Source organism: Bufo gargarizans, chromosome 2 (genome assembly GCF_014858855.1).
Source record: "Bufo gargarizans isolate SCDJY-AF-19 chromosome 2, ASM1485885v1, whole genome shotgun sequence".
Taxonomy (NCBI): domain Eukaryota; kingdom Metazoa; phylum Chordata; class Amphibia; order Anura; family Bufonidae; genus Bufo; species Bufo gargarizans.
In genome coordinates, this window is record NC_058081.1 from 221622119 (window position 1) to 221645393 (window position 23275).

At 43.3% G+C, this 23275-nt stretch overlaps 1 protein-coding gene across 1 annotated transcript in view; it reads left to right on the forward strand.

Annotated features, from left to right (window-relative positions):
• ITIH2 (inter-alpha-trypsin inhibitor heavy chain 2) overlaps positions 1–19291 on the forward strand; it is a 50177-nt gene extending 30886 nt beyond the window's left edge. The window contains 7 exon segments of the mRNA XM_044280042.1: positions 681–853; positions 6043–6237; positions 8347–8460; positions 12944–13142; positions 14653–14825; positions 16081–16192; positions 18721–19291. Of these exon segments, the coding sequence (XP_044135977.1) occupies positions 681–853; positions 6043–6237; positions 8347–8460; positions 12944–13142; positions 14653–14825; positions 16081–16192; positions 18721–18868 (1114 nt within the window). The 3' untranslated portion in view covers positions 18869–19291.
• The last annotated feature ends 3984 nt before the right edge of the window (positions 19292–23275 follow it).

Here is a 23275-nt window from a genome sequence, read left to right on the forward strand (position 1 = left end):
TTGTTAATTAATAAAAATAAACTATTAACACTTCTATTTTTTAAAATTATTCGTACTTTGTAGCATTTTTTCCACACCTGTCAAAATGTTTTCTAAGTAATGCATATCTAAACTGAAATCAGTGTATAACATATAAAGATTTCATCACAGATGACTTGTAGGTCGGTTCAGCACGTGTACACTCAGCCTAAATTGTTACTATTTTTTCATTGCTGTATTGGATCTAAAGTGAAAAAGTAAGCAATTTATAAGTCTCTAAGGTATCAGACTACAAATAAACCCTGGGTAGTCTGCCCCTGCTTCTTTAAAATGTACTCAATGTATCTAAACATGTAGACGATGGAAGGAAGGAGTGAGGATGATGGGATCAGACTAAAAGGACTTTGTTTGCAGTCTGTTACCATATAAACCGATAGGTCTGCATGGAAGCTATAGACACAAAATTGCATTTGAACAATCAAAATATGGTTGCAAAGGTAGAAATGGTGTCTGGGTAATACAGATGCTAAATGAATCCACATCATTCTGAAACTGGCAATACCTGCTATGGCTTAGGGCTCATGCACACGACAAATGTGTATATGTAACTACATTCTGGGTCTGAAATAAGGAATAAAACAATCAAATCTCACACGGTGTGACCTGGAAATAAATGTTTACCTATTGTGATTTCTGTATAGGAACTTGGCTACCACAGCTGAAAGCAAACGCAACCTAACAAAGAGAATTATGCAGCTGTCCATCACCCACCACTTTGTCACCCCTTTTACATCCTTGTTGATAGAAAGTGAAGATGGAAAGGAGAAAATGTTGGCAGACGCCCCAAATACACTCAAAGGAGCTTGCTGTCCAAGTCAGTATAATGCCTCTACTTGAAGTTATTGTGGCAAACCTCAAAGTGACATTTAACATGTTAAGGGGCAGGCATGTAACATGTTAAATATCAGTTAAACATGTGCTGCTGCTGTATTTTGCAACCGTATAACATTGATGTAGTTGTTGAAGACTTTGGGGGTCATTCATTAAGACCGGATCTTGAGACGCCGGTCTTAATAAAGCCCCTGCTCTGGAGGGGGATCGCTGAAGTCATGTAGCCAGCTTCCTTCCTGTCTTACATTTAGACCGTTTTCTATGCCTAAAACAGTTGTCATTTTACAGAGATATTTCTCTCACCCAGCATGGTTATATGTAAAAATACACCCCAAAACACATTGCCCTATTTCTCCTGAGTACAGCGATACCACGTGTGTGACACTTTTTTGCAGCCTAGGTGCGCCAAGGGGCCGAAATTCCAATGAGTATCTTTTAGGAGGGCATTTTTAGACATTTGGGTTCCAGACTTCTTCTCACGCTTTAGGGCCCCTAAAATTCCAGGGCAGTATAAATACCCCACATGTGACCCCATTTAGGAAAGAAGACACCCCAAGGTATTATGTGAGTGGCATGGCAAGTTCATAGAAGTTTTTGTTTTTTGGCACAAGTTAGCGGAAATTGATTTTTTTGGTTTTTTCTCACAAAGTCTCCCTTTCCGCTAACTTGTGACAAAAAGTTCAATCTTTCATGGACTCAATATGCCCCTCAGCGAATACCTTGGGGTGTCTACTTTCCGAAATGGGGTCATTTGTGGGGTGTGTTTACTGTTCTAGCATTTTGGGCGGGGCTAAATTGTGAGCAACCCTGTAAAGCCTAAAGGTACTCGTTGGACTTTCGGCCCCTTTACGCACCTAGGCTGCAAAAAAGTGTCACACATGTGGTATCGCCATACTCAGGAGAAGTAGGGCAATGTGTTTTGGGGTGTATTTTTTTTACATATACCCATGCTGGGTGAGAGAAATATCTCTGTAAATTGACAACTTTGTATAAAAAAAAAAAAGTTGTCATTTACAGAGATATTTCTCACACACAGTATGGGTATATGTAAAAATACACCCCAAAACACATTGCCCTACTTCTCCTGAGTACGGCGATACCACATGTGTGACACTTTTTTGCAGCCTAGGTGCCCAAAGGGGCCCAAATTCCAATGAGTACCTTTTAGGAGGGCATTTTTAGGCATTTGGATTCCAGACTTCTTCTCATGCTTTAGGGCCCCTAAAATGCCAGGGCAGTATAAATACCCCACATGTGACCCCATTTTGGAAAGAAGACACCCCAAGGTATTCCGTGAGGGGCATGGCGAGTTCCTAGAATATATTTTTTTGGGCACAAGTTAGCGGAAAATGTTTTTTTTTTCTCTTACAAAATCATTTTCCGCTAACTTGTGCCAAAAAAAAAAATATTCTAGGAACTCGCCATGCCCCTCACAGAATACCTTGGGGTGTCTTCTTTCCAAAATGGGGTCACATGTGGGGTATTTATACTGCCCTGGCATTTTAGGGGCCCTAAAGCGTGAGAAGAAGTCTGAAATATAAATGTCTAAAAAAAATTACGCATTTGGATTCCGTGAGGGGTATGGTGAGTTCATGTGAAATTTTATTTTTCTTCACAAGTTAGTGGAATATAAGACTTTGTAAGAAAAAAATAAATAAAAATTTCCGCTAACTTGTGCCAAAAAAATTTAATCTTCTATGAACTCGCCATGCCCCTCAAAAGTGATCTTTATAGCGCCGCAGCGATTTTACGGTGTTTTTGCAGTGATCAGGAAAAAAAATTCTGTCACTGCGGTGGGGCGGACTGAACGCAAGTGTGCGCACAAGATCAGGCCTGATCGGGCGAACACTGCGTTTTTTGTAGAGCCTATAGAACATGACATATTCTTGTCCGCAATTGCGGACAAGAAAAGGCATTTTCTATATAGTTCTGGCAATGTGCGGATCCGCAAAATGCGGAAAGTACATTGCCGGTGTCCGTGCTTTGCAGATCCGTGTTGTCCGTGTTTTGCGGATCCGCAAAACACATACGGACGTCTGAATGGAGCCTTACAGGGGGGTGATCAGGGGTTAATAAGGGGTTATCAAGTGACAGGGGGGGTGTAGTGTAGTGTGGTGCTTGGTGCTACTTATTACAGAGCTGCCTGTGTCCTCTGGTGGTTGATCCAAGCAAAAGGGACCACCAGAGGACCAGGTAGCAGGTATATCAGACGCTGTTAACAAAACAGCGTCTGATATACCTTTCAAGGGTTAAAAAAAAAATCGCATCTACAGCCTGCCAGCGAATGATCGCCGCTGGTAGGCTGTAGATCAACTAGTTTACCTTACGATCCTGTGAACGCGCGCTCCTGTGTGCGCGCGTTCACAGGAAATCTCGCGTCTCGCGAGATGACGCGCCGGTGCGTCAACGAGGAATAACCCGGCCGCCGCAGGACGCAATCCTGTGTTAGGCGGTCGGGTAGTGGTTAATTACACTGTGGTGCCTCTACATGAGAGGCAACGCGCAGGTAATCTTGAAGAGGAAACAGCACTTGCATGAGAAGACTTATACTGAAGATGTACCCACTTTAAGTACCCCAGGGTGACCAGTCATTGGCAGGGCAAAAACAAGGTGTGTATGCTGGCCCTTTAAGAGCCAGCAGGAGTGTGTATTCACCCTACTGCCAAAAAAGGAAATGCCAGCAATAAACAAGTCTTAAACTGTTAAGGGGGGACCAGTGCTGCTCAGGGCTATGGACCTGTGCAGTAGTGGAATAAGGAAAAGGGAGTGGATGAGCAGAACGGCGACGGACAGTAAATGATCAAGTTTGCTATATTGTCTAGTTAGCTACAGCCACCTCTTCTACATGTAGCATGGATAGGGAGTCGAGTGGGGTGCAGTCAGGTCCTTAATCAGGCCTTTCCCAGTTCTGCTCAGCACAGTCTTTATTTGGAGCTTTTGTACAAGCATGTCTGCTCTCACAGATTGCAATGCACACAAATTAATATCTAATTGTCTACAGGTGTCTTGTCAACAGGCAAGTGTCCTGCAATCTCAGCAGCATGTCCTCCTATCTAGGCCTGAATGACATCTCAGACACCTCCTGTACTATTCACCGGCCTCTTACAAAAGAAAAGTCAATCAAGCCTAGATGGGAGGAGTTGTACAGGACACTTGCCTGCCAAAGAAACGCCCAAGGGGCACTTGAAGGTTAATCTTCAAGCAGCACAGGAGTTGCTCAAAGTGCCTCTACGAGGTATATCTGTATTACCGATGGCATACATACTGAGGATATGATCACAACGGTCTCCCTAGTACAGTGATGGCTAACCTTGGCACTCCAGCTGTGGTGAAACTACGACTCCCAGCATGCTCCATTTATTTCTATAGAGTTCTGAGAGCAGCCAAGCAAGGGGGGCATCTTGGGAGTTGTAGTTTTACCACAGCTGGAGTGCCAAGGTTAGCCATCACTGCCCTAGTACCTATATAGCGGTGACAGCTGTATAGGCAAAGGCAAAGTCTTTAGCTCTTGGTTACCACTATTAAAAGGATTTTTTCATGTAAAGCAATGATATTGCCGCACGTAATGCTGTATGTGTGAATAAATGTGGAAAGCTAATATTTCTCAGGCAAAAATATTACATTAGCTTTTACTCCAAGCAAACATGTAGGTAAAAGAGAGTACTGCAATGTGACCGTCACATTACACTGACACCTAGTCAAGGAGATTGATGTCATATGGGTTGTTGCTCCCCTTGCCAGCAAGTGCACAGTCATATTAAAATACAATAATGCAAAAGATAACACTTTTCAGGTATATGCAGAAGAGGGAAATTATAATGTAGAGGAAAAGAATATTATAGTTTTTTTATTTTAAAAAGAACCTTTCACCACTCCTGACCTGCCTGTTTTAATAGCTCCATGCATCCCTCGCGTAATAACAGTTCTGGAGCCTCTATTCTTATGTCTCTATGTTGTGCCATTCCTTTATTATTTCTATTAGAAGTTATGAATGAATTGCTGGCAGTCTGCAGTAAGGGTACAGAGGGGAGGTAACCAGTATGATTCCCATAGACTTCTATTATGACAGATCAATGGAAGCACGGATTGGATAGAGTCAGACTCTGCAGGGACACCCCCCCCCCCCCCCCAAGTTGTTATACCACCCCTCTGTACCCTTACTGCAGACTGCTAGCAATTAATTCATAAATTCTAGTAGAAATAATAAAGGCATGGCACAACATAGAGACATAAGAATAGATGATCCAGAATTATTACATGGGGAATGCATGAAGCTATTAAAGAGATTCTGTCACCTCTCATAACACAAATTCAGATTTTAAACCAGTCATGCTCCACAGATTACCTTGAATCGGCTTTGCTGTTTTATACTGTAATCCGTCCAGTAGTTTTGCTGAAAAAACGACTTTTATAATTATGCTAATTAATCCTGAAGGTGCCCAGAGGGGCGTTATGTTCCACTTTGTGTGCCCAGTAATGCCCCCCTGCAGTGCCCAAAACGCATTCCTCCTGAATCCCTAACCGCCCACAGCGTCTCATCCCTCTCCTCCCCCTCCCTGACGGCCGAGCGAAGTCTCGCGCAGACGCAGTACCCATTGAGGGCTGCGCCAGTGCGATTTGCTGGAGACTGAGGGCAGGAGCTTCATCGTCGTCACTGGGCATGCACCGAGCCCAGTGACGTCCGATGCTCGCTCTTCCTTCAGTCTCCAGCAAATCGCACTGGCGCAGCCCTCAGTGGGTACTGCGTCTGCGCGAGACTTCGCTCGGCCATCAGGGAGGGGGAGGAGAGGGATGAGACGCTGTGGGCGGTTAGGGATTCAGGAGGAAGGCGTTTTGGGCACTGCAGGGGGGCGTTACTGGGCACACAAAGTGGAACATAACGCCCCTCTGGGCACCATCAGGATTAATTTGCATAATTATAAAAGTCGTTTTTCAGCAAAACTACTGGACAGATTACAGTATAGAACAGCAAAGCCGATTCAAGGTAATCTGTGGAGCATGACTGGTTTAAAATCTGAATTTGTGTTATGAGAGGTGACAGAATCCCTTTAAGACTGGCTTGTTAGGAGAGGTGACAGATCCTCTTTAAGTAAAACTTAAAAAAAGAACAAAATTCAGTAATGAGAATTTTATATATCTATATGGTAATGTTTTGTCATTTCCTTCCATCAGCATTGGCTGTGTCTATGAAGGCTACTCCTCCACCTCCTCCATCTCACCCACCAACATTGGCTTTTAGGCTCCCATATCCTTCAGATGCTACTCCTACTAGTCCAGAGCAAAAAGGAGGTCCAACTGAATCAATAACTATTGCTCAAAAGTTATTCCAAGGCTGCAAAAATGGCCAAAACGGATCTCCAAACTGTGGTATGTATACACTTACTGTGCATAAGTTAATATGTTACACACTGTAGTCAAGTCTATCATATTTTAAACCATGTCTAATGTGAAATAGGCGGTTACATTATACTACAATACCACTGCAGAAGCCGCTTCTTTCCATGCTGACTACTATTACCACCCCAGCAACCCCTTTAACTTATGTAAACTTAGACCTATAAAGATTTGTTTTGGAAAAATGGAAGTTCTGGATCTGCAATATGCTGGACACTAACGGATCCCATTCTGCTGAGCAAAATACCCCTGCATACATTGGTATTTTGTCTCTTTTTTTCGGTGGAATATAATGGTATCTTCCCTGCACATGTAATCCTAGCCTGAGGATATTAAAGGCTATGGATATCTTTGGGGGCATTTTTTATTATTGTATTGTACTCATTTTGAGCGTAAAAATATTTTTTTCAATTGGCCTTTATAAAAAATGTACAGCCCTTTCCTCTGTACATGTTCTTGAGATTCTCTAGGAGCAGGCTCTGTTTATACTGTTTCCCGTCACGCAGATTAGCCGACGGCTCCTTATCTCTGTTCTCTGACCTCCTAAACATTTGTGACGAATCCCACACCTCGTGCCGGTTTGACGTCACCTACATCGAGCTCACGAGGCGCGGTATGGTCACTGGTTACCAAAGCATGACGTTACGCCCTCCAGAGGAGCAGGTAAGGTCAGCTTGGTACAATTTACACAGACACTTCCTGTCCACGCGGGCACAGAGCGGCAACGAGCTGAGAGAGCCTTTTCACTGCCGCAGTGAAAACAGCGCTGTCTCAGCCCGGGTATCTGCCACCAGCTTCTCGTTTGATTTAAGCCTGGTCCAGGATTATATAGGGTGAGAAACCAACCCGCTGTAGCTTATAACTAGGCCAAAACACGGATGTGGGGATTTGTGATCGAGATACAAGATAGCACAAGATTAAATTATATATGTAATCACCTTAAGGGCACACTAGATGACACTATATACACTGAGAATATATACAGTGGTATGAGGTTACAGATACAGGTGATATAGGTACAACAGGGTTAAGCAGAACAATAAGTCAGTTACCAGATATATGAGTCCTCTGGGTAGTGATGAGTTCTTAGCTGTATTCACGTCGGAGGCAATAATGTCAGCCGGTTGCAGGTCCCTCTAAACACATTGCACGATGTGACCCCCTTTCAGAGAAAAGACCCGCCGCTTGCTGTCAAAAGCCTTTTAACCTGTAGCCAGTTCCTCCCCTCCCCTTAACCTGTAGGTCCACCCCCCCCCCCCCCTCTGCTGGACTGGCTGCAAATGACCCACAAAACCCTTTAGGTGCCGCTATTGGGTTTCTGTGGGGAGATATGTATATCTCCTTTCCCTGGCATCCCACCATCAAACTAAGACCATGGGCATGTTTATCGTGGCCACAAATATGTATCCGGTTTGCGCCTGCGATTCAGAATTCCTTATAAATCGGCGTTTCCATGCTGTCTGCTAGATTTAATTGAACTGGGGAATGGCGTAGACCCCCTGCAGGGAGGTTTTCCTGCAGGATCCGTGCTGTCTGAATGGACGTGTAAAATGTAACCAAATGTGGCCTGCTAGGAGTGTTCTGCTATCTGGCTGCGGCTTTGAAGCAGGGCCCTCCTGTGGAGTTCACTACCTCTGCTATCTTTCAGCAAATTGTGGGTGTGAGGACATGGCTGACAGTAAATATTAATCCATATTCCTCACAACATTCATAGATCAAGTCTTATTTACTTATAAGAATGTGGCTTAAATAAGTGTTCAAAAGCTGTTAGTAGTTCAAAGATAAGAGATATACATTGCAAGTAGAAAACAGCTCAAAGTGAAAATAAGATGCTCAAAGCTAGGCAAACAGTTAACCCTTTAAAATTGCCGAATATTTTTTATAATGACCAATTGAAAAAATTAGTTTTAGCCCATAATGAGTAAAATGCCATAATAAAAATTGTTCCGGAAGGTGTTCAAAGCATTTAAAAACCACTGTACCTACATGTTTTCTATTCTGTACCTTCTATAACATTTGTCCTGCAGTGTAATCTTTCATAGCGCCACTTACAACTTACTGTTAATTATTATATATTTACAGTTGACAACGATCCACATTTCATTATAAACTTGCCAAAAAGCCAAACAGATGTCTGCTTTAACATTGATGGACAGGCTGGAAGTATCCTGAACATGTTGTCAGATCCTGAATTAGGTAAGGTAATTGTACACTAGAAACAGAGCTTTACTTCAAGCCTAATACTTTAAATAATTGTGCATTTCTTGGTATCATTTACATATCATATATACTGTACTAATAGCTGAGGGCCAAAAGAATGGGCAAAAAAAAACCTCCCTTTTCCCCATTCAAAAGGCATGCCCTCTTGGCCACACCAAAGGTTCATATGTATACGGGGAGGTCAGGAGGAGAAGCGTGCTTGGCCACTTCTCCGACTGCACATAAGGAACCAATTTTTATGTGCTAACCTTGACAGCAAGAGAAAGAGCCATCACTATGTCTCCATGAGCAATCTTCTCTGATTAACTTTAAGGGGTTATCCCATGATTAATGTAAAAAATGAAAACGAGCCTTCATATAGTACGTGACAATCTCTATCTAACAAAGCTAGAACCAGTCCTGTACCTCACATGGATCCAGAGATCTCCACATTCATTGCTCTGCTAGATTGATATCAAGCTGACAGCTCAAGGGGAGTGTCTTTTCTGCTGCAGCTAAGGGGGCGTGTCTCAGCTCTCCCTATCACAGCTCAGGGGGCAGTTGAAGAATGAAACTGAGCATGTGCGGCCTTCTCAGTGAGCAGGTCAAAGAAATAAGAAAAAAACAAACAGCAGGTAGCGCTATACAGATACATTTTACTGAATAACTCAGTGGCTATGCTAAATTTCTAATTACATGCAATTAGAAAAGTATTCAGATCCAGGTGCTGGTTTGTAAACTGTAGAATATTTTTCATGGGAGTACCCCTTTAAGGATAAACATAGGCAAAAGCAGTCGGACGAATGATTGTTTGATTGTTATCTATTCTGACTCATCATGCACATGCATGTTCAGTTCGGCTGATTGAGCATGTCTTGTTAATGGAGAGACAGGAAAAAGCTGCTGCTGGAAACCTTTTGTGGAGGCTTATGTCCTTAGGAGAACAAAAGGAATGCGTTGAAAAATCCAGTTTGTCCAATCCTTTTCTCCCTAACATCATCTGTCAGGAAAGAGTCATGAGATCCCCACACACATCAGATTGTCAGCCAAACCCATCGTTCTTGGCAAATTCCGTTATAGGTCCCTTTACACTAGTAGCTAATAGCTAAAAAAATTATAAAATGCGAGTGAAAATGATCAGTGATCGAGTAGTGTAAAAGCATTGAATGGTTGAACGATTATAATTGTTCAGGTTGTCATTCTTGAGATCACTGATGTAGACACCTAAATGAATCGTTTCTCGCTGTCCAGAATTCCAGAAGTGTAAACAGGTATCATTTACAGCACAGATGGCTCCACCACTCATGTCATGGTAATTACTTCACCCGGAAATACGTCCACAAACCACAAAATGGTGTGGATTCAAAATTTATTTGCTCTTTTAAGTTTTCTATTTTCCTTAAGCTCCACATCTATTACATAATCTAATATTTCCTTGGCAAGGAGATGTTTTGCCCACAAGCTCAACTTGTAACGGCGTGGTCTCAACTGAAGATACAATGTAGATTGCATACAGGAGAGAAGGTGGTCTTTGGTGGTAAAGAAGGCGGCAGGCAGTGACAGTGATGACCCTCCCTAGCATTGCCGGTGACGATAGGGAGGCTCGTCCCCGTCGTCGCCTGCTATTGGTTAGGCCCCCCCGACACAGGATGTTTTCATCCGCGCACGGGGAGAAGCAGCGGCCGTACGGGGACCAGCAGGAGCGACGCAGGTGCCAGGGAGCAAGGAAAATACCTTGTGTGTGAGGGACCCGGGCATATGGGGGACATTTCAGGGATTGAATAACCCCTTTAAGAATAACCAAATGTGTTTGGGGGACTTTAGTACACACTGTTAGATGTTCATTAAGATTCACAATTTGGATTAAACTATAAAGCTTACAAGGGGTAGATTTACTGCAGATTCTCTTTTTCACACCAAATATGCAGCAAACTACAGTGAAATGTAAGTGACTGGAATTTTCTAAATTTCATTCAAGTTTTGGAAAAAAAATCTGTGCTGCCACTGAGAAGCTGGTAATTATCGTGGGCAGGGCACTGTAGATTAAAAGCCCCCGCAAAATTAGTATTTTGTCAGGGACAGGAAAAAATAATGGGGGTCATTTATCAACGACCGGCATTATCCCCTGCACTGCTGGAAGAGGGACCTCATTTACGACGAGGCACAGGCCTAGTTGTAAATTAAGTGCATCTTCAGGCAGTCTATGTATCTAGATGGAAATCTGTTCCTTTCCCTAGCCGGAGGAGATTTCAGTCGTTATTTACACCAGGAAATTGTTGTAAATGGGACTGATTTCTCCACCTCCACTGCACTCTTTCCCTGCCCCGACATATAAAGGCTGTGTGCACCTAAATTTAGGTGCAGTGGTGTTCAAAGAATCGCAAACCAGGAGTATATTACTTTTTTACTCCCGTTTTTGGAATAGGGGGTCATATTAAATGATCCCCAGTGTCTGCCTGCAATCTATCACAAGACTCAAGTTAAGCTAATGTCATATTTAGGCTTGAGCAAATCGACCTTCGGATCATAGATTTAAAATAGCAATCCAAAGTGGTCTTTGGTAACGAGGTACCAGCCTTTACCTAAGCCCACTTCGGATGTTATTAAATATGCAGATATGAATACAGTAATAATTCACTGACGTCTCACGCGACTTCGGCCAAGACGAACTTTGGCTCCACGGAGTCAATACATTTTAATGCTGTACGGAAACATCACTTAAATTGAAATATTTAAACAAATTGACTTCGGATCTATGATCTGATGGTCTATTCTCTCAAGCCTAGTCATATTTCCCAAACCCTCTGAGTGTAAAATAAGGAGAGAGGAATGATGAGATGTGACTTCTGACTGAAATTACACATAATGTTAAAGGGCGTCTGTCAGCAGGTTTGTACCTATGACACTGGCTGACCTGTTACATGTGCACTTGGCAGCTGAAGGCATCTCTATTGGTGCAGTGTTGTGTCCGCATTGCTGAGAAAAATGATGTTTTAATATATGCAAATGAGCCTCTAGGAGCAGTTGGGGCTTTGCCGTTACTCCTAGAGGCTCAGCTCTCTCTGCAAATACCATACAGCCAGGTAGAGTAAGTAAGTTTAAAAATTATTTCTTCTCCCTTCATGAGGCTGCACATGGGACCAACACAGATGCCTTCATTTAATATATGCAAATGAGCCTCTAGGAGCAATTGGGGCATTGCCGTTACTCCTAGAGGCTCAGCTCTCTCTACAAATACCATGCAGCCAAAGGCGTGCGCACAGGGTGGGTCGGGTGTGCCTGGGCACACCCTAACCAAGCCTCAAAATTGAGGTTCTGTCACCTCTGTGCTGCTGCACTGCCATCTGTGGTGTCGTTTGTACTGATCCGATCCTTCACTAGACGGGCGGAAGCGCCGCCTAGAGAAGGACCGGCCGTGTCACAGCGCAGTGCCAGAGCAGAGCCCAGCGTTTTCTCCCAGAACGGGTTCCGGGCAGCAACCAGGTAGAGTAAGTAAGTTTAAAAATTATTTCTTCTCCCTTCATGAGGCTGCAGCATTTTATTTCACTCCTCCAGGCACTATTAATTTACTTTGAGGGTCAGGGCGGCTCAGCTGTATCATCTAACTTAAAGGGTCAAATGTCTACTGCCTGATTATATACACATACATACACACATGTGTGCGCGCTGTGTGTGTTTGTGCTTTAGGGTGCACACCCTAATGCAATAGGCTGTGCACGCCTATCCATGCAGCGCAAGACTTTAGGAGAAGTCAGGGCCAGGCGTGATCATGTTAACACTGTCTGGTCCTGTCAATGGAAGTGCAGAGGGTGTGGCAGTTGCAGAGAGAGCTGAGCCTCTAGGTGTAACAGCGGTTCCTCCTAGAGGCTAATTTACATATACAGTGGGCCCTCAATTACAATATTAATTGGTTCTAGGACGACCATTGTATGTTGAAACTGATGTAAGTTGAGTAATCGGTTGCAAAGCCCCAAAAAGTCATCCAAGATAACAGAAAATGAAGATTTAAGAAAAATAAGCAGATAACTAAGACAGATAAAACAAGTCCTTCCATATAACAGTTAGGAATAGCTGATAACTAGCAACTAATACAGCAAGGCTACCAGAGAAGTGACCTTGGTTGGTTGGATCTGAGTCTGAGACATTGTATGTTGAATCTACAGTAGTTTCAATTTATGATGGGTCAGAAAAGACCATTATATGTTGAAAATATTGTATCCTGAGGCCATTGTATCCTGAGGGATCACTGTATTAAATACTAATTTTTCTCAGCAATCGGGCACATATGAACATGGGACCAACACAGATGCCTTCAGCTGCCAAGTGTACATGTAACAGGTCAGCCAGTGTCATAGGGACAAATCTGCTGACGGACGCCCTTTAAGTGGAATAAATGATTAAATATGTAACAGAAATATGGCCCTCAGTAAAATGTCATACCTCAATTAACACAGCAACTATCTGTTTTCTTTCACTGTAGGAATTACAATTAATGGGAAAATTGTAACAGCGAAGATAGCCAAGGATGGCAAGCTAAGCAGCTACTTTGGTACATTTGGCTTATATTTCCAGCAGCTGGATACAAAGATTGAAATAAGCACCGAGAAAATAACATTGAAAGATCCGTCCTATACTAGAGTGATGAAGTGGTCCGAGTCCAGCGCTCTGACATATAATAGGTGGGTGTCCGCAATGCATTTCTTGTGGATGAAATTACTATGTGGGCTGAAAACTACAAATATAGGAGGAGATTTATCAAACTGGTGTAAAATAGAACTGGCTTAGTTGCCCATAGGGCAATCTGACCCTAGATTTTGATTTTCTTTTTTCTTATTATTATTTATTATCTATATATTAGAAGGGTGTATTGACTGTTTTATATATAAATATTAAAAGTTATATTTTAGAATGATGGTATTACTGTGAATCCTTATGTTTATGACCACATTCTACTATAAAAATTCCCCGAACAGGACTATGTTCAATCTGTGAATACATTAGTTGCCCATAGCAACCAATCAGATTTCTCCTTAAATTTTTTACAGCTCCTTTAGAAAATGAAAGGTGGAATCTGATTGGTTGCTGTGGGCCACTACTTTAGACTAGTTTGATAAATCATCCCCGTAATAAATACATTGCAAGTAATTAAGTTACTAATGCTTAAAATAATCTATGAAATAAAATGCAAAAAAAAAAAAAGTTTCAATTAAAATAATCAATGAGACAGGAACACTACGGGGGAGATTTATCAAAACAGGCTTAGTTGCCCATACCAACCAATCAGACCATCTGATTGGTTGCTATGGGCAACTAAGCCAGTTTTCCTTTACACCACTTATGATAAATCTCCTCTTATGACATGGATGTTTTAAGAAATACTTGCTTTTTCCTTGAAATGAGTTCTAGAGAACCTGTTCTAATAAGGCTAGTTTCACACTAGTGTTTCTATTTTCTGGTATCGAGATCCGTCATAGGATCTCAATACCGGAAAAAAAGCGCTTCCGTTTTGTCCCCATTCATTGTTAATGGTGACAAAACATAACTGAACAGAACGGAATGCGGTTTTCTTTCCGTCATGGGGTTTGGAGCAAGACGGATCCATTATGACCCACAATGCAAGTCAATGGGGACAGATCAATTTTTTCTGACATAATAGAGAAAGGATGCATCCCTCATTGACTTTCTATGGAGTTCATGACGGATCTGTCTTGGCTATACAACCGGATCTGTTCATAACGAATGCAGATGGTTTTATTATCAGTAACGGAAGCGTTTTTGCTGATCCCTGCCAGATTCAGCAAAAACACTAGCGTGAAAGTAGCCTAATGCTACATCATTCATTTAGTGTATTTCTAGGAGAAATAAAAGAGGAACAGTAGACATAGCATCCTGGTAAAGAAGTGAAGGCAACAGCTGGCAGCTCCAGTGCTTCGCCAGCAGAATCAGTACTTCTTGGCAGCCCTGTGACTTTGACTTCAAGTTATATGGGATTCAAACATTTTCACAAGTTAATGCAATAGTCTACTTTTTGCCACTGAATGTGCCTTTAGTTTTCCATCAAAGGGATAGCGCAGACAAACTGTGCCCATTCCGTTACAGCACAATCTCTGACTTTGGCCATTCGATGAGTACTATTCTCGATCACACAGGGGAACAATTACTTCTGCTCATACTGGTTTGGTTTTGCAGGCTAGCAGTATCAGTGAAGAAGGAAAGCAATGTCACCATCACTGTGGATAATGACTTGTCATTCCTAATCGTTCTGCATCGTGTCTGGAAGAAGCATCCGATCAACGTAGACTTCCTTGGTTTATATTTTCCTTCGAGTGACACATTCTCAGAGAAAGCACACGGTCTGATAGGTAAATCATCACCTGACATGAAATTTTGAAGGGTTAACCTACTTAAGGGTTCTAAAAAATGTTATTTGCACCTTGGTGACCACAAATTTATATTGTGTAATGGCAATTTGCATTGAAAAATAGTTTAGCCCCAATGCAGACGGCTGTGATGTGGACACATTTTAGCATCTGTATATAAGCGTACCCAAGTAAAAAAATAATAATAATTTTGCATAATGGCTGTACATCTTTGTACAATCATAACCGTGAAGGAGCAGTTATGTTTGGGGTCCTTAAAATCTCTTTCAGCCATATTATTCTCTGTTTCAACTGCACAGATAGATGCATTTCTCTTAGAAGCAGTAAAAGTCTCTATTCTGCCAGTACTGTATGCAGGGACCTCATTTCCCACTATGTTTGTTATCTTCTATGGAGCTCAGAAAGCTGATAAGGAGGATTAAATCACACGTAGGGCTCATGCACACATTGCAGCCTGCAAACAGCGGGTCTGCAAAATATGGAAACTGGCCGTGTGCGCTACATATCATGGATGTGGACCTATTAACTTGAATGGGTCCACAATCTGCAAAATATGGAGTGGAAGCCCACGGAAAGCACTACGGAACTCTTCAGTGGGTCTGTGCCTCCGCACCGCAAGAAAATAGAACGTGTCCACAAACTGCCACCACACGGCTAGTGCCTGTGCATTGCGGATGGCAATTTGCGGGGGGTGCACATGTTCATGTGCATGAGCCCTTACAGAAAATTAGGAGGCTCCTGTGATCTTCAGAAGCAGTGTAGAAGCAGTTGTTTTTATCAGGCTGATGATCCCAGCTAGCTCTAAAATGCCCCCCTGCTTCCTCTCAGCCGTCTTCCATTACCATGGACAAATCTTGTCTGAGAACAGGTAGTGGACTGGAACTTAGGTGAAAGTGAGACCCCTAGTGGCCATTACTCTATAGTTTTTTTTTTTTTAGGTGGTTGCAGGCATTTTTATTTTTATGAAATGAAATTAAATTGTGTGAAAGGATTTGCAGATGCTTGCAAGGTGAGAGGTAGATAAAGCTAAGATGTGATGCATCCATAAAGACTAGACTTGCGTAAAGCAGTGTGGCATCATATTATCTGAAATTGTCCTCCTGTACACAACTATTTTTGGTCCATATATATATATATATATATATATATATATATATATATATATATATATATATATATATATATATATATATATATATATCTATATATCAAGTGTATATTCCATCTCTTTATCTAGGCCAGTTTATGAAGGAACCTGAAGTCAGTGTCTATGATCTACGATCTGGAACTGATCCTGAGAAACCAGTTGCGACCATGAATGTTAAAGGAAAGCAGCTGACTGTAACAAGGTAAAAGCATGTAAAATACAAACCGAAGTAGAGAGACAACACTGACATACATGGGCATAGGACTCTAGTCCATAACTCCTAGCTTATAACAAAGGATTTCATTTAAGCATCATCTACTGGATGGAAAGCCTATGAGAGTGACCAGTTGCTGTACTCTACCCATAAAATAGGTCCAGGGATTGTCTGTCTGACATTAGCTACAATCTTTCATGATCGATGAGTTCTTCAATGGTTTGCTGCACAGACTACACCTCTGCTAATAGTCGGTAGTGCGATAGATTGCTCATAAGACCAAGTTATGCCAACAACTCCTGTCAGTGTACTTAAAGGCTATGTACACCTTTAGGGGTATTTCTTTTATTATTATTACATTGTACTTATTTTGAGCTAAATATCATTTTTTCAATTGGTCTTTATTAAAAATATGGAATTCTTTTTTGTGTACAGAGCTGAGATGCTGTAGTAGCAGCCTGTGGATCTTCTGTCTTTTCCGCATTTGGGGAGCTGATAGGTTCCTTATCTCTGCTCTCTGACATTATAAACACTCATTATAGCTCAGTTCTTATATAAGCCACATTCTTATCAAGAAGATAAGTGATTAGGAAATCTCAGTAGTATAGAGATAAGGTTTATTAAATGACCGGCACAAAGTGAAAGTTAACCCTTTGTGACAGAATGGCTCAATATTCTTATCAAAGGCCTATTGAAAATATGATTTGTAGTCAAAAATGAGTAAAATGCAATCATAAATAAAAATTGCCTACAAATGTGTACATAGACTTTAAAGGGGTTATCCAAGTTCTATAATGGCCCCCCCCCCCCCCCCATGCCCAGGCCCCTCACAGAGGTTATACTTACCTTGCTCCTCGGTACATGCATCGCTTCTCATACCGTCACGGCTTCTGCATCACCCCGTCAGGTGGTGACGGGCACGAGCCTTACTAGCATCGCGGGTGACGCTAGGGAGGCTCGTCCCTGTCACCACCTGCTATTGGCTGCCCCCTCAATGCAGTTCTTTTCATCCGTGCTATGGGGAACTTGGATAACTCCTTTAAGGCCCCGGCACATGACCGTTTATTCTTTTTGTCTGCATCCAATGCACATTTTTTTAAGATCGGATATGGACCCATTCCTTTCTATAGGGCAAAAAGATGCAGACAGCACACAGTATGCATTCCTCATCTGTATGTTCGTTCTGTGGCTCTGCACAGGATAGATCAATGCAACTGGCTATAGGAGGCTTTTTAGTCTGTTTTGTTTCCTAAAGAGGTTGCACCAAGAATTAAACTTATTCCCTATCCAGATAGGTAAAAAAAAGTGTTTGATTGTTAGGGGTCTGACTGCTGAGACCCCCACTTATGATGAGAACAGGGGTTACCTGGGATTACCGCTAAGGCTACTTTCACACTCACGTTTGGTGCGGATCCGTCATGGATTTGCACAGACGGATCCGCACCGATAATACAACCGCATGCATCCGTTCCGAACGGATCCTTTTGTATTATCTTTACATTGCCAAAACGGATCAGTCATGAACACCATTGAAAGTCAATGGGGAGCGGATCCGTTTTCTATTGTGCCATATTGTGTCAGTGGAAACGGATCCGTCCCCATTGACTTACATTACGTGTCAGGACGGATCCTTTGCCTCCGCATCGTCAGGCGGAACGGAGCCAAACTGATGCATTCTGAACGGATCCTTATCCATTCAGCAAGCATTAGGGCAAAACTGATCCGTTTTGAACTGCTTGTGAGAGCCCTGAATGGATCTCACAAACGGAAAGCCAAAACGCCAGTGTGAAAGTAGCCTTAGTTGTCTGTAAATTCCAGAGTTGAATGAAGCGGCAGCATGTGTGCTCAGCCGCTACTCGATTCCTACATGGGTTAAGGACACCTGTTCTCATGGACCCCCAACCAATCAGACACCTATGACCTATTATGTGCATATGTGATTTGTTTAAATCACGGGACAATCCCTTTTAACTGCAGTGCTCATGTACCAGCAACAGATGGTTTCTAGATATACATAGATATCCCATAAAAAGAAAACCTCTAGCAAAACCTAAGGCACCGAGAATACATACATCAACTGTACAATAGTAAAGGAATCCTGAAACCATAACCTGTTAGGGGCATATGAGGACAGGCGTTGACAAACCCTGCAATAGGGGGGTGGGGGTTAAAGGAGTTTCTAGAAAAAAATAAGATAAAAATAAGAGTATAGTGTAAAAATAAGAGCTGTATCTGGTATTGCAACTCATGGCCATTTAAGTGAATGGAGCAGCAATACCAGAAACAGCCCATGGTCAGACAGGGCACCGTTTCTAGAATAAAGTAGCCTCTTTTTCCAAGTCTTTGACCCATTTAACAGTATGGGGTTGTGACACGGGTTGTCCTCCATCAAGGAAATAGCCAGATAGTAAAGCTCTATAAGATGATCTTAACAAAAGTCATCTAAAATATCATGGGAAAGACAAGGGGAAGGACTGCTCTCACGCAGCATTACCTGACTTTATTTTCTTACACAGAGGTGTGCAGAAGGAATACCAGTACAACCGGATTGAAGGAACCAAAGTCACCTGCTGGTTTGTACACAACAGTGGAAAGGGTTTCATCGATGGACACCATAAAGACTACGAAGTACCTCAGCTGTACAGCTTCTTAAAACTCCTTTGAAGAATGTTACAGATAATGTGAAATAAATTGTGCAGATAAGAAATACATGCTGAATATATAAACTATTAAAAGCATTCTGGTTTATTTGTGTTGAGAAAAAACAGAATTAAGATTTCTAAACTGAAATGACAAAATATGACACTTATCTGTGATGTAAAATATAGGGTGACGCTTCCATCAGGCATCTGGTGTTCTGTTCACATGTTTTCTCCTGTGACTATCTGCTGAAGCTCAATATATTATTGCTCAGGTTTCCACAGATGATCCATAGGATGCTATACAAGTGTGTAATTTGTCACATGAAATCGATTTAACCCCCCGAAGTAGCAAAATATTATTGTTATTGATATTTTTGGAACTCTTACATGTCACAGTATGGGTTTTGTGCTGCTTTAATATATAAATTTCTGTAATCGTTTAAAATAGCTTGTCAATTTTTTCTCCGTGGAAATGATTAAACATAAATTTACCCTAGAAACCTATGGGATAATTAAGGGATCAAAAAGCTTCCATAATGTTAGCATTGAATTCCACTAAGGCGTTTGTCTGGGTCTGATCGAATTTGCAGGGGGCTGAACATGAAAGAAAAAATAAAAACCCTTGTCAGTGTCCTAGTTCCAGCGCCACCATTCTCATCGTTTATGCACACGTCACCACCGAGGCCATTGATTGGCTAGCAGCACTCACACTTCCATTCCGGTGGAGGATCGGAAAAAGCAGGTACTGGAGCTACAGCGCTGAAAACACGGCACTCTGACTTTTTACAGCATTTCCAATCCCCTTGAACAATCCCTTTAAAGGAGTTATTTCACAATTAAAGGGGTTGTCCAAGTTATATTTATTTATGACCTATCCTCAGGATAGGTCATCATTATCAGATTGGCTGGGGTCCGACACCCGGCACCCCCGCTGATCAGCTGTTTGAAGAGAAGGCGCGCGCCGTGCTAGCGCTGCCTCCTCTTCGTTGCTTACCTGCTCGCCGTTGCATCTGCAGCGGTGAGCAGGTGTTATCACACCCAAGCCGCCCCATTAATTTCAATGGTACGGATCGCTCCTATACAAATGAATGGGACGGTTAGGTGTAATTACACCTGCTCACCGCTGCAGATGCAACGGCGAGCAGGTAAACAATGAAGAGGAGGCAGCGCTGGCACGGCGCGCGCCTTCTCTTCAAACAGCTGATCGGCAGGGGTGCCGGGTGTTGGACCCCAGCCGATCTGATATTGATGACCTATTGTCATGGCTGAGGACGGGGAAAATCCTCAGCCGTGCGCTGCCAGATGGTGTTAGGCTGCTCGGCCAGGAAGACAGGATTAGGGAGCAGGTCACCTCCTAACGCGTCCCTAACCTGACCCTAACTCCTAGCTGCATGGGCCGACCTTTAAGGTAGGAGGACCCATGCTCCGGAACCTCGGATCCCTAACTCACCCTCCGTCCGGTCCCTGGACTAGGAGTCGGGGTAAGACGGCCTGTTCCTCCAGGACACGGAGGAACAGGGGTCTCAATGGCCAAGCTGCTGGGAAAAGGGGAACACAAACAGACTTACGGAAATGGCAGGCGAACTAAGTAGTTCCACCTACCTGCCACAGCCTTGCTGACTGGATCCCTGTGCACACAGGTATCCAGAACCATAAGCTGCATAAAACCACAAAGGTAAGTCCCAACAGAAGATCACATGGACATCACACACAACAAGACATAAACATAATGTGACAATATCTTTATGACCACAGGGGTGGCTCTCACTGGCAGGTAGAAAACACAGGAGGCTGCTCCAGTTAAGCATGGCTGAAGCAACCCCCAGACCTGTGCTAACGGCATAGGCGTGCGCAGCCTATTGCATTAGTGGTGTGCACCCTAAAGCACAAACTCATGCCGCGCGCGCGTGTGTATGTATGTATATATATATACACACACACACACACACACACAAATACACTAAGGGGTATCAGGGTAGATTATTATACAGGGGTAATATAACTTATGTCGCCTGAGATAGCCCTCCTCAGTTATATTACCCCTGTATAATAATGTACCCCTAATACCCCTTAGTTTTACCCCCTGTATAATTTACCCTGATCCTTCAGTTATATTACCCCCTGTAATTTACCCTGATACCCCTCAGTTATACGGTATCATATAACTGAGGGGTATCAGGGTACATTATACAGAGGTGTAATTGAGGAGGGGTAGCAAGCAGCAGGGAACATACAGGGCAGAGTTCCAGTGGCGTAGCGTGGGTTGCCAGCGCCCGGGGCAAGCCAAGTATTCCCCCCCCCCAACCTGTGAACACGCTCCTTTTTACAAATAATGCAGTACATGTCACCTACAGTCCTATGAAACACCACAGATAACAAAGTGATAACTGAGTACAGATAATGTAGCAGATGTCACCTGCAGTCCTATGTAATACCACAGATAACACAGTGGTAACTCTGTGAGTACAGATAATGTAGTAGATGGGTGTGAGGCCCCAGAATTCAGAACACGTACAGTGTGACCTGAAGTCTGGGGGCAGGCTTCGGCAGTGTGGGCCAAATCCTATAGCCACCCCCCCCCCCCCTAAACAGATATGTGGATGGGCATTACATATAATGGTACACACTATACAGTAGAGTACAGCAGCACATACCTGTTACCTCCAGTGACATCTCCTGTGATGTAGACCTTCCTCAACGTCTTCATTCGGACATAAGACCGCCATGATACCTTCTTTCAGCCGCGACTCTGCAGAGTTTCACAGAAAAATGTTTAGATTTCTCACTTTACTATCATCCTCAGATAACAGACCTCCCCTCCACCCGTAGTGCCCAGAAGTATAATGCCCTCTGTCTAATTATAATATATACTGGCCCCTCTGTGTTATTATTATTCTTAAAGGGAACCTGTCACCAGGATTTTGTGCATAGAGCTGGGGACATGGGCTGCTAGATGGCCACTAGCACATCTGCAATACCCAGTCCCCAGAGCTCTCTGCGCTTTTATTGTGTTAAAAAACAGTTTTGATCCATATGCAAATGACCTGATATGAGTCCTGTATCCGGCGATGAGTCAAGCGGAAAGGAGCCCAGCACCGCCCTGCGTCCTCCGAATCTCCTCCTCGCTGGCTGACGTCACAGAGCTGGAGCGCCGAAATCGCGTGATGCGCGAGCTAGCGCATGCGCAGTGTCAGCATCATGTTCATTCCCTGTACTGGCATCAGCACAGGGAACGAACTACGCATGCGCTAGCTCACGCATCGCAAGATTTCGTGTGTGTGTGTATATATATATATACATATATACACATGCACGCGTGCGGCGCAGTGGCGGATCCAGAGACTGGGCTCCTTTCCGCTTGACTCATCTCCGGATACAGGACTCATATCAGGTCATTTGCATATGGATCAAAACTGTTTTTTAACACAATAAAAGCGCAGAGAGCTCTGGGGACTGGGTATTGCGGATGTGCTAGTGGCCATCTAGCAGCCCATGTCCCCAGCTCTATGCACAAAATCCTGGTGACAGGTTCCCTTTAATATTATAATGGCCCCCTCTGTATTAGGCTCCATTCACACGTCCGCAAAATGTGTCTGCATCCATTCCGCAATTGTGTGGAATGGGTGCGGGCCCATGCATTCTCTATGGGGACGGAATGGATGCGGAAAGCACACAGTGTGCTCTTCGCATCCGCATTTCCGGAGCGGCCTGCCGAACTTCCGGTCCGTGGCTCTGGAAAAAAATAGAACATGTGCTAGTCTTGTCCGCAGCTGTGGACAAAAATAGGCTGTTCTATGGGGGTGCCGGACGGGTGTATTGTGGATCCGCAAAACACTACGGACGTGTGAATGGACCAGAATAGTAATAATTATGGCGCTCTTTAGCCCCTCCAGCATACAGTCCCATGTAAAATACATCACTCCTTGCCTTCAGCCCCTCCAGCATACAGTCCCATGTAAATAATATCACCCTTCCTCTCTTCGCTGCCTGCCTTGAGCTCCTTCAGCATACAGTCCCATGTAAAATACATCACGCCCCGCCTTCAGCCCCTCCAAAATACAGTCCCATGTAAAATACAAACCTCCCCCGGCCTTCAGCCCTTCCAGCATACAGTCCCCATGTAAAATAATATCACCCCTCCTGCCTTCAGCCCCTCCAGCATACAGTCTCATGTAAAATACATCACTCTCTCTGCCTTTAGCCTCTCCAGCATACAGTCCCATGTAAATAATATCACTTCACCCCCCTCTCTTCAGACCCCTCTAACAGTCTCCAGTGTACAATGATTATTCCTCCTCCCTTCAGCCCCTGCAAAAAGCCCCCCAAGTCCATATAACAGTCACTCTTCTCCTCCACAGACTTACCTATGGCTTCTGCTCCTCTCTCCAATATCCGGCTCTGTTGAATTTCCGGCATATCTCGAGGCCCC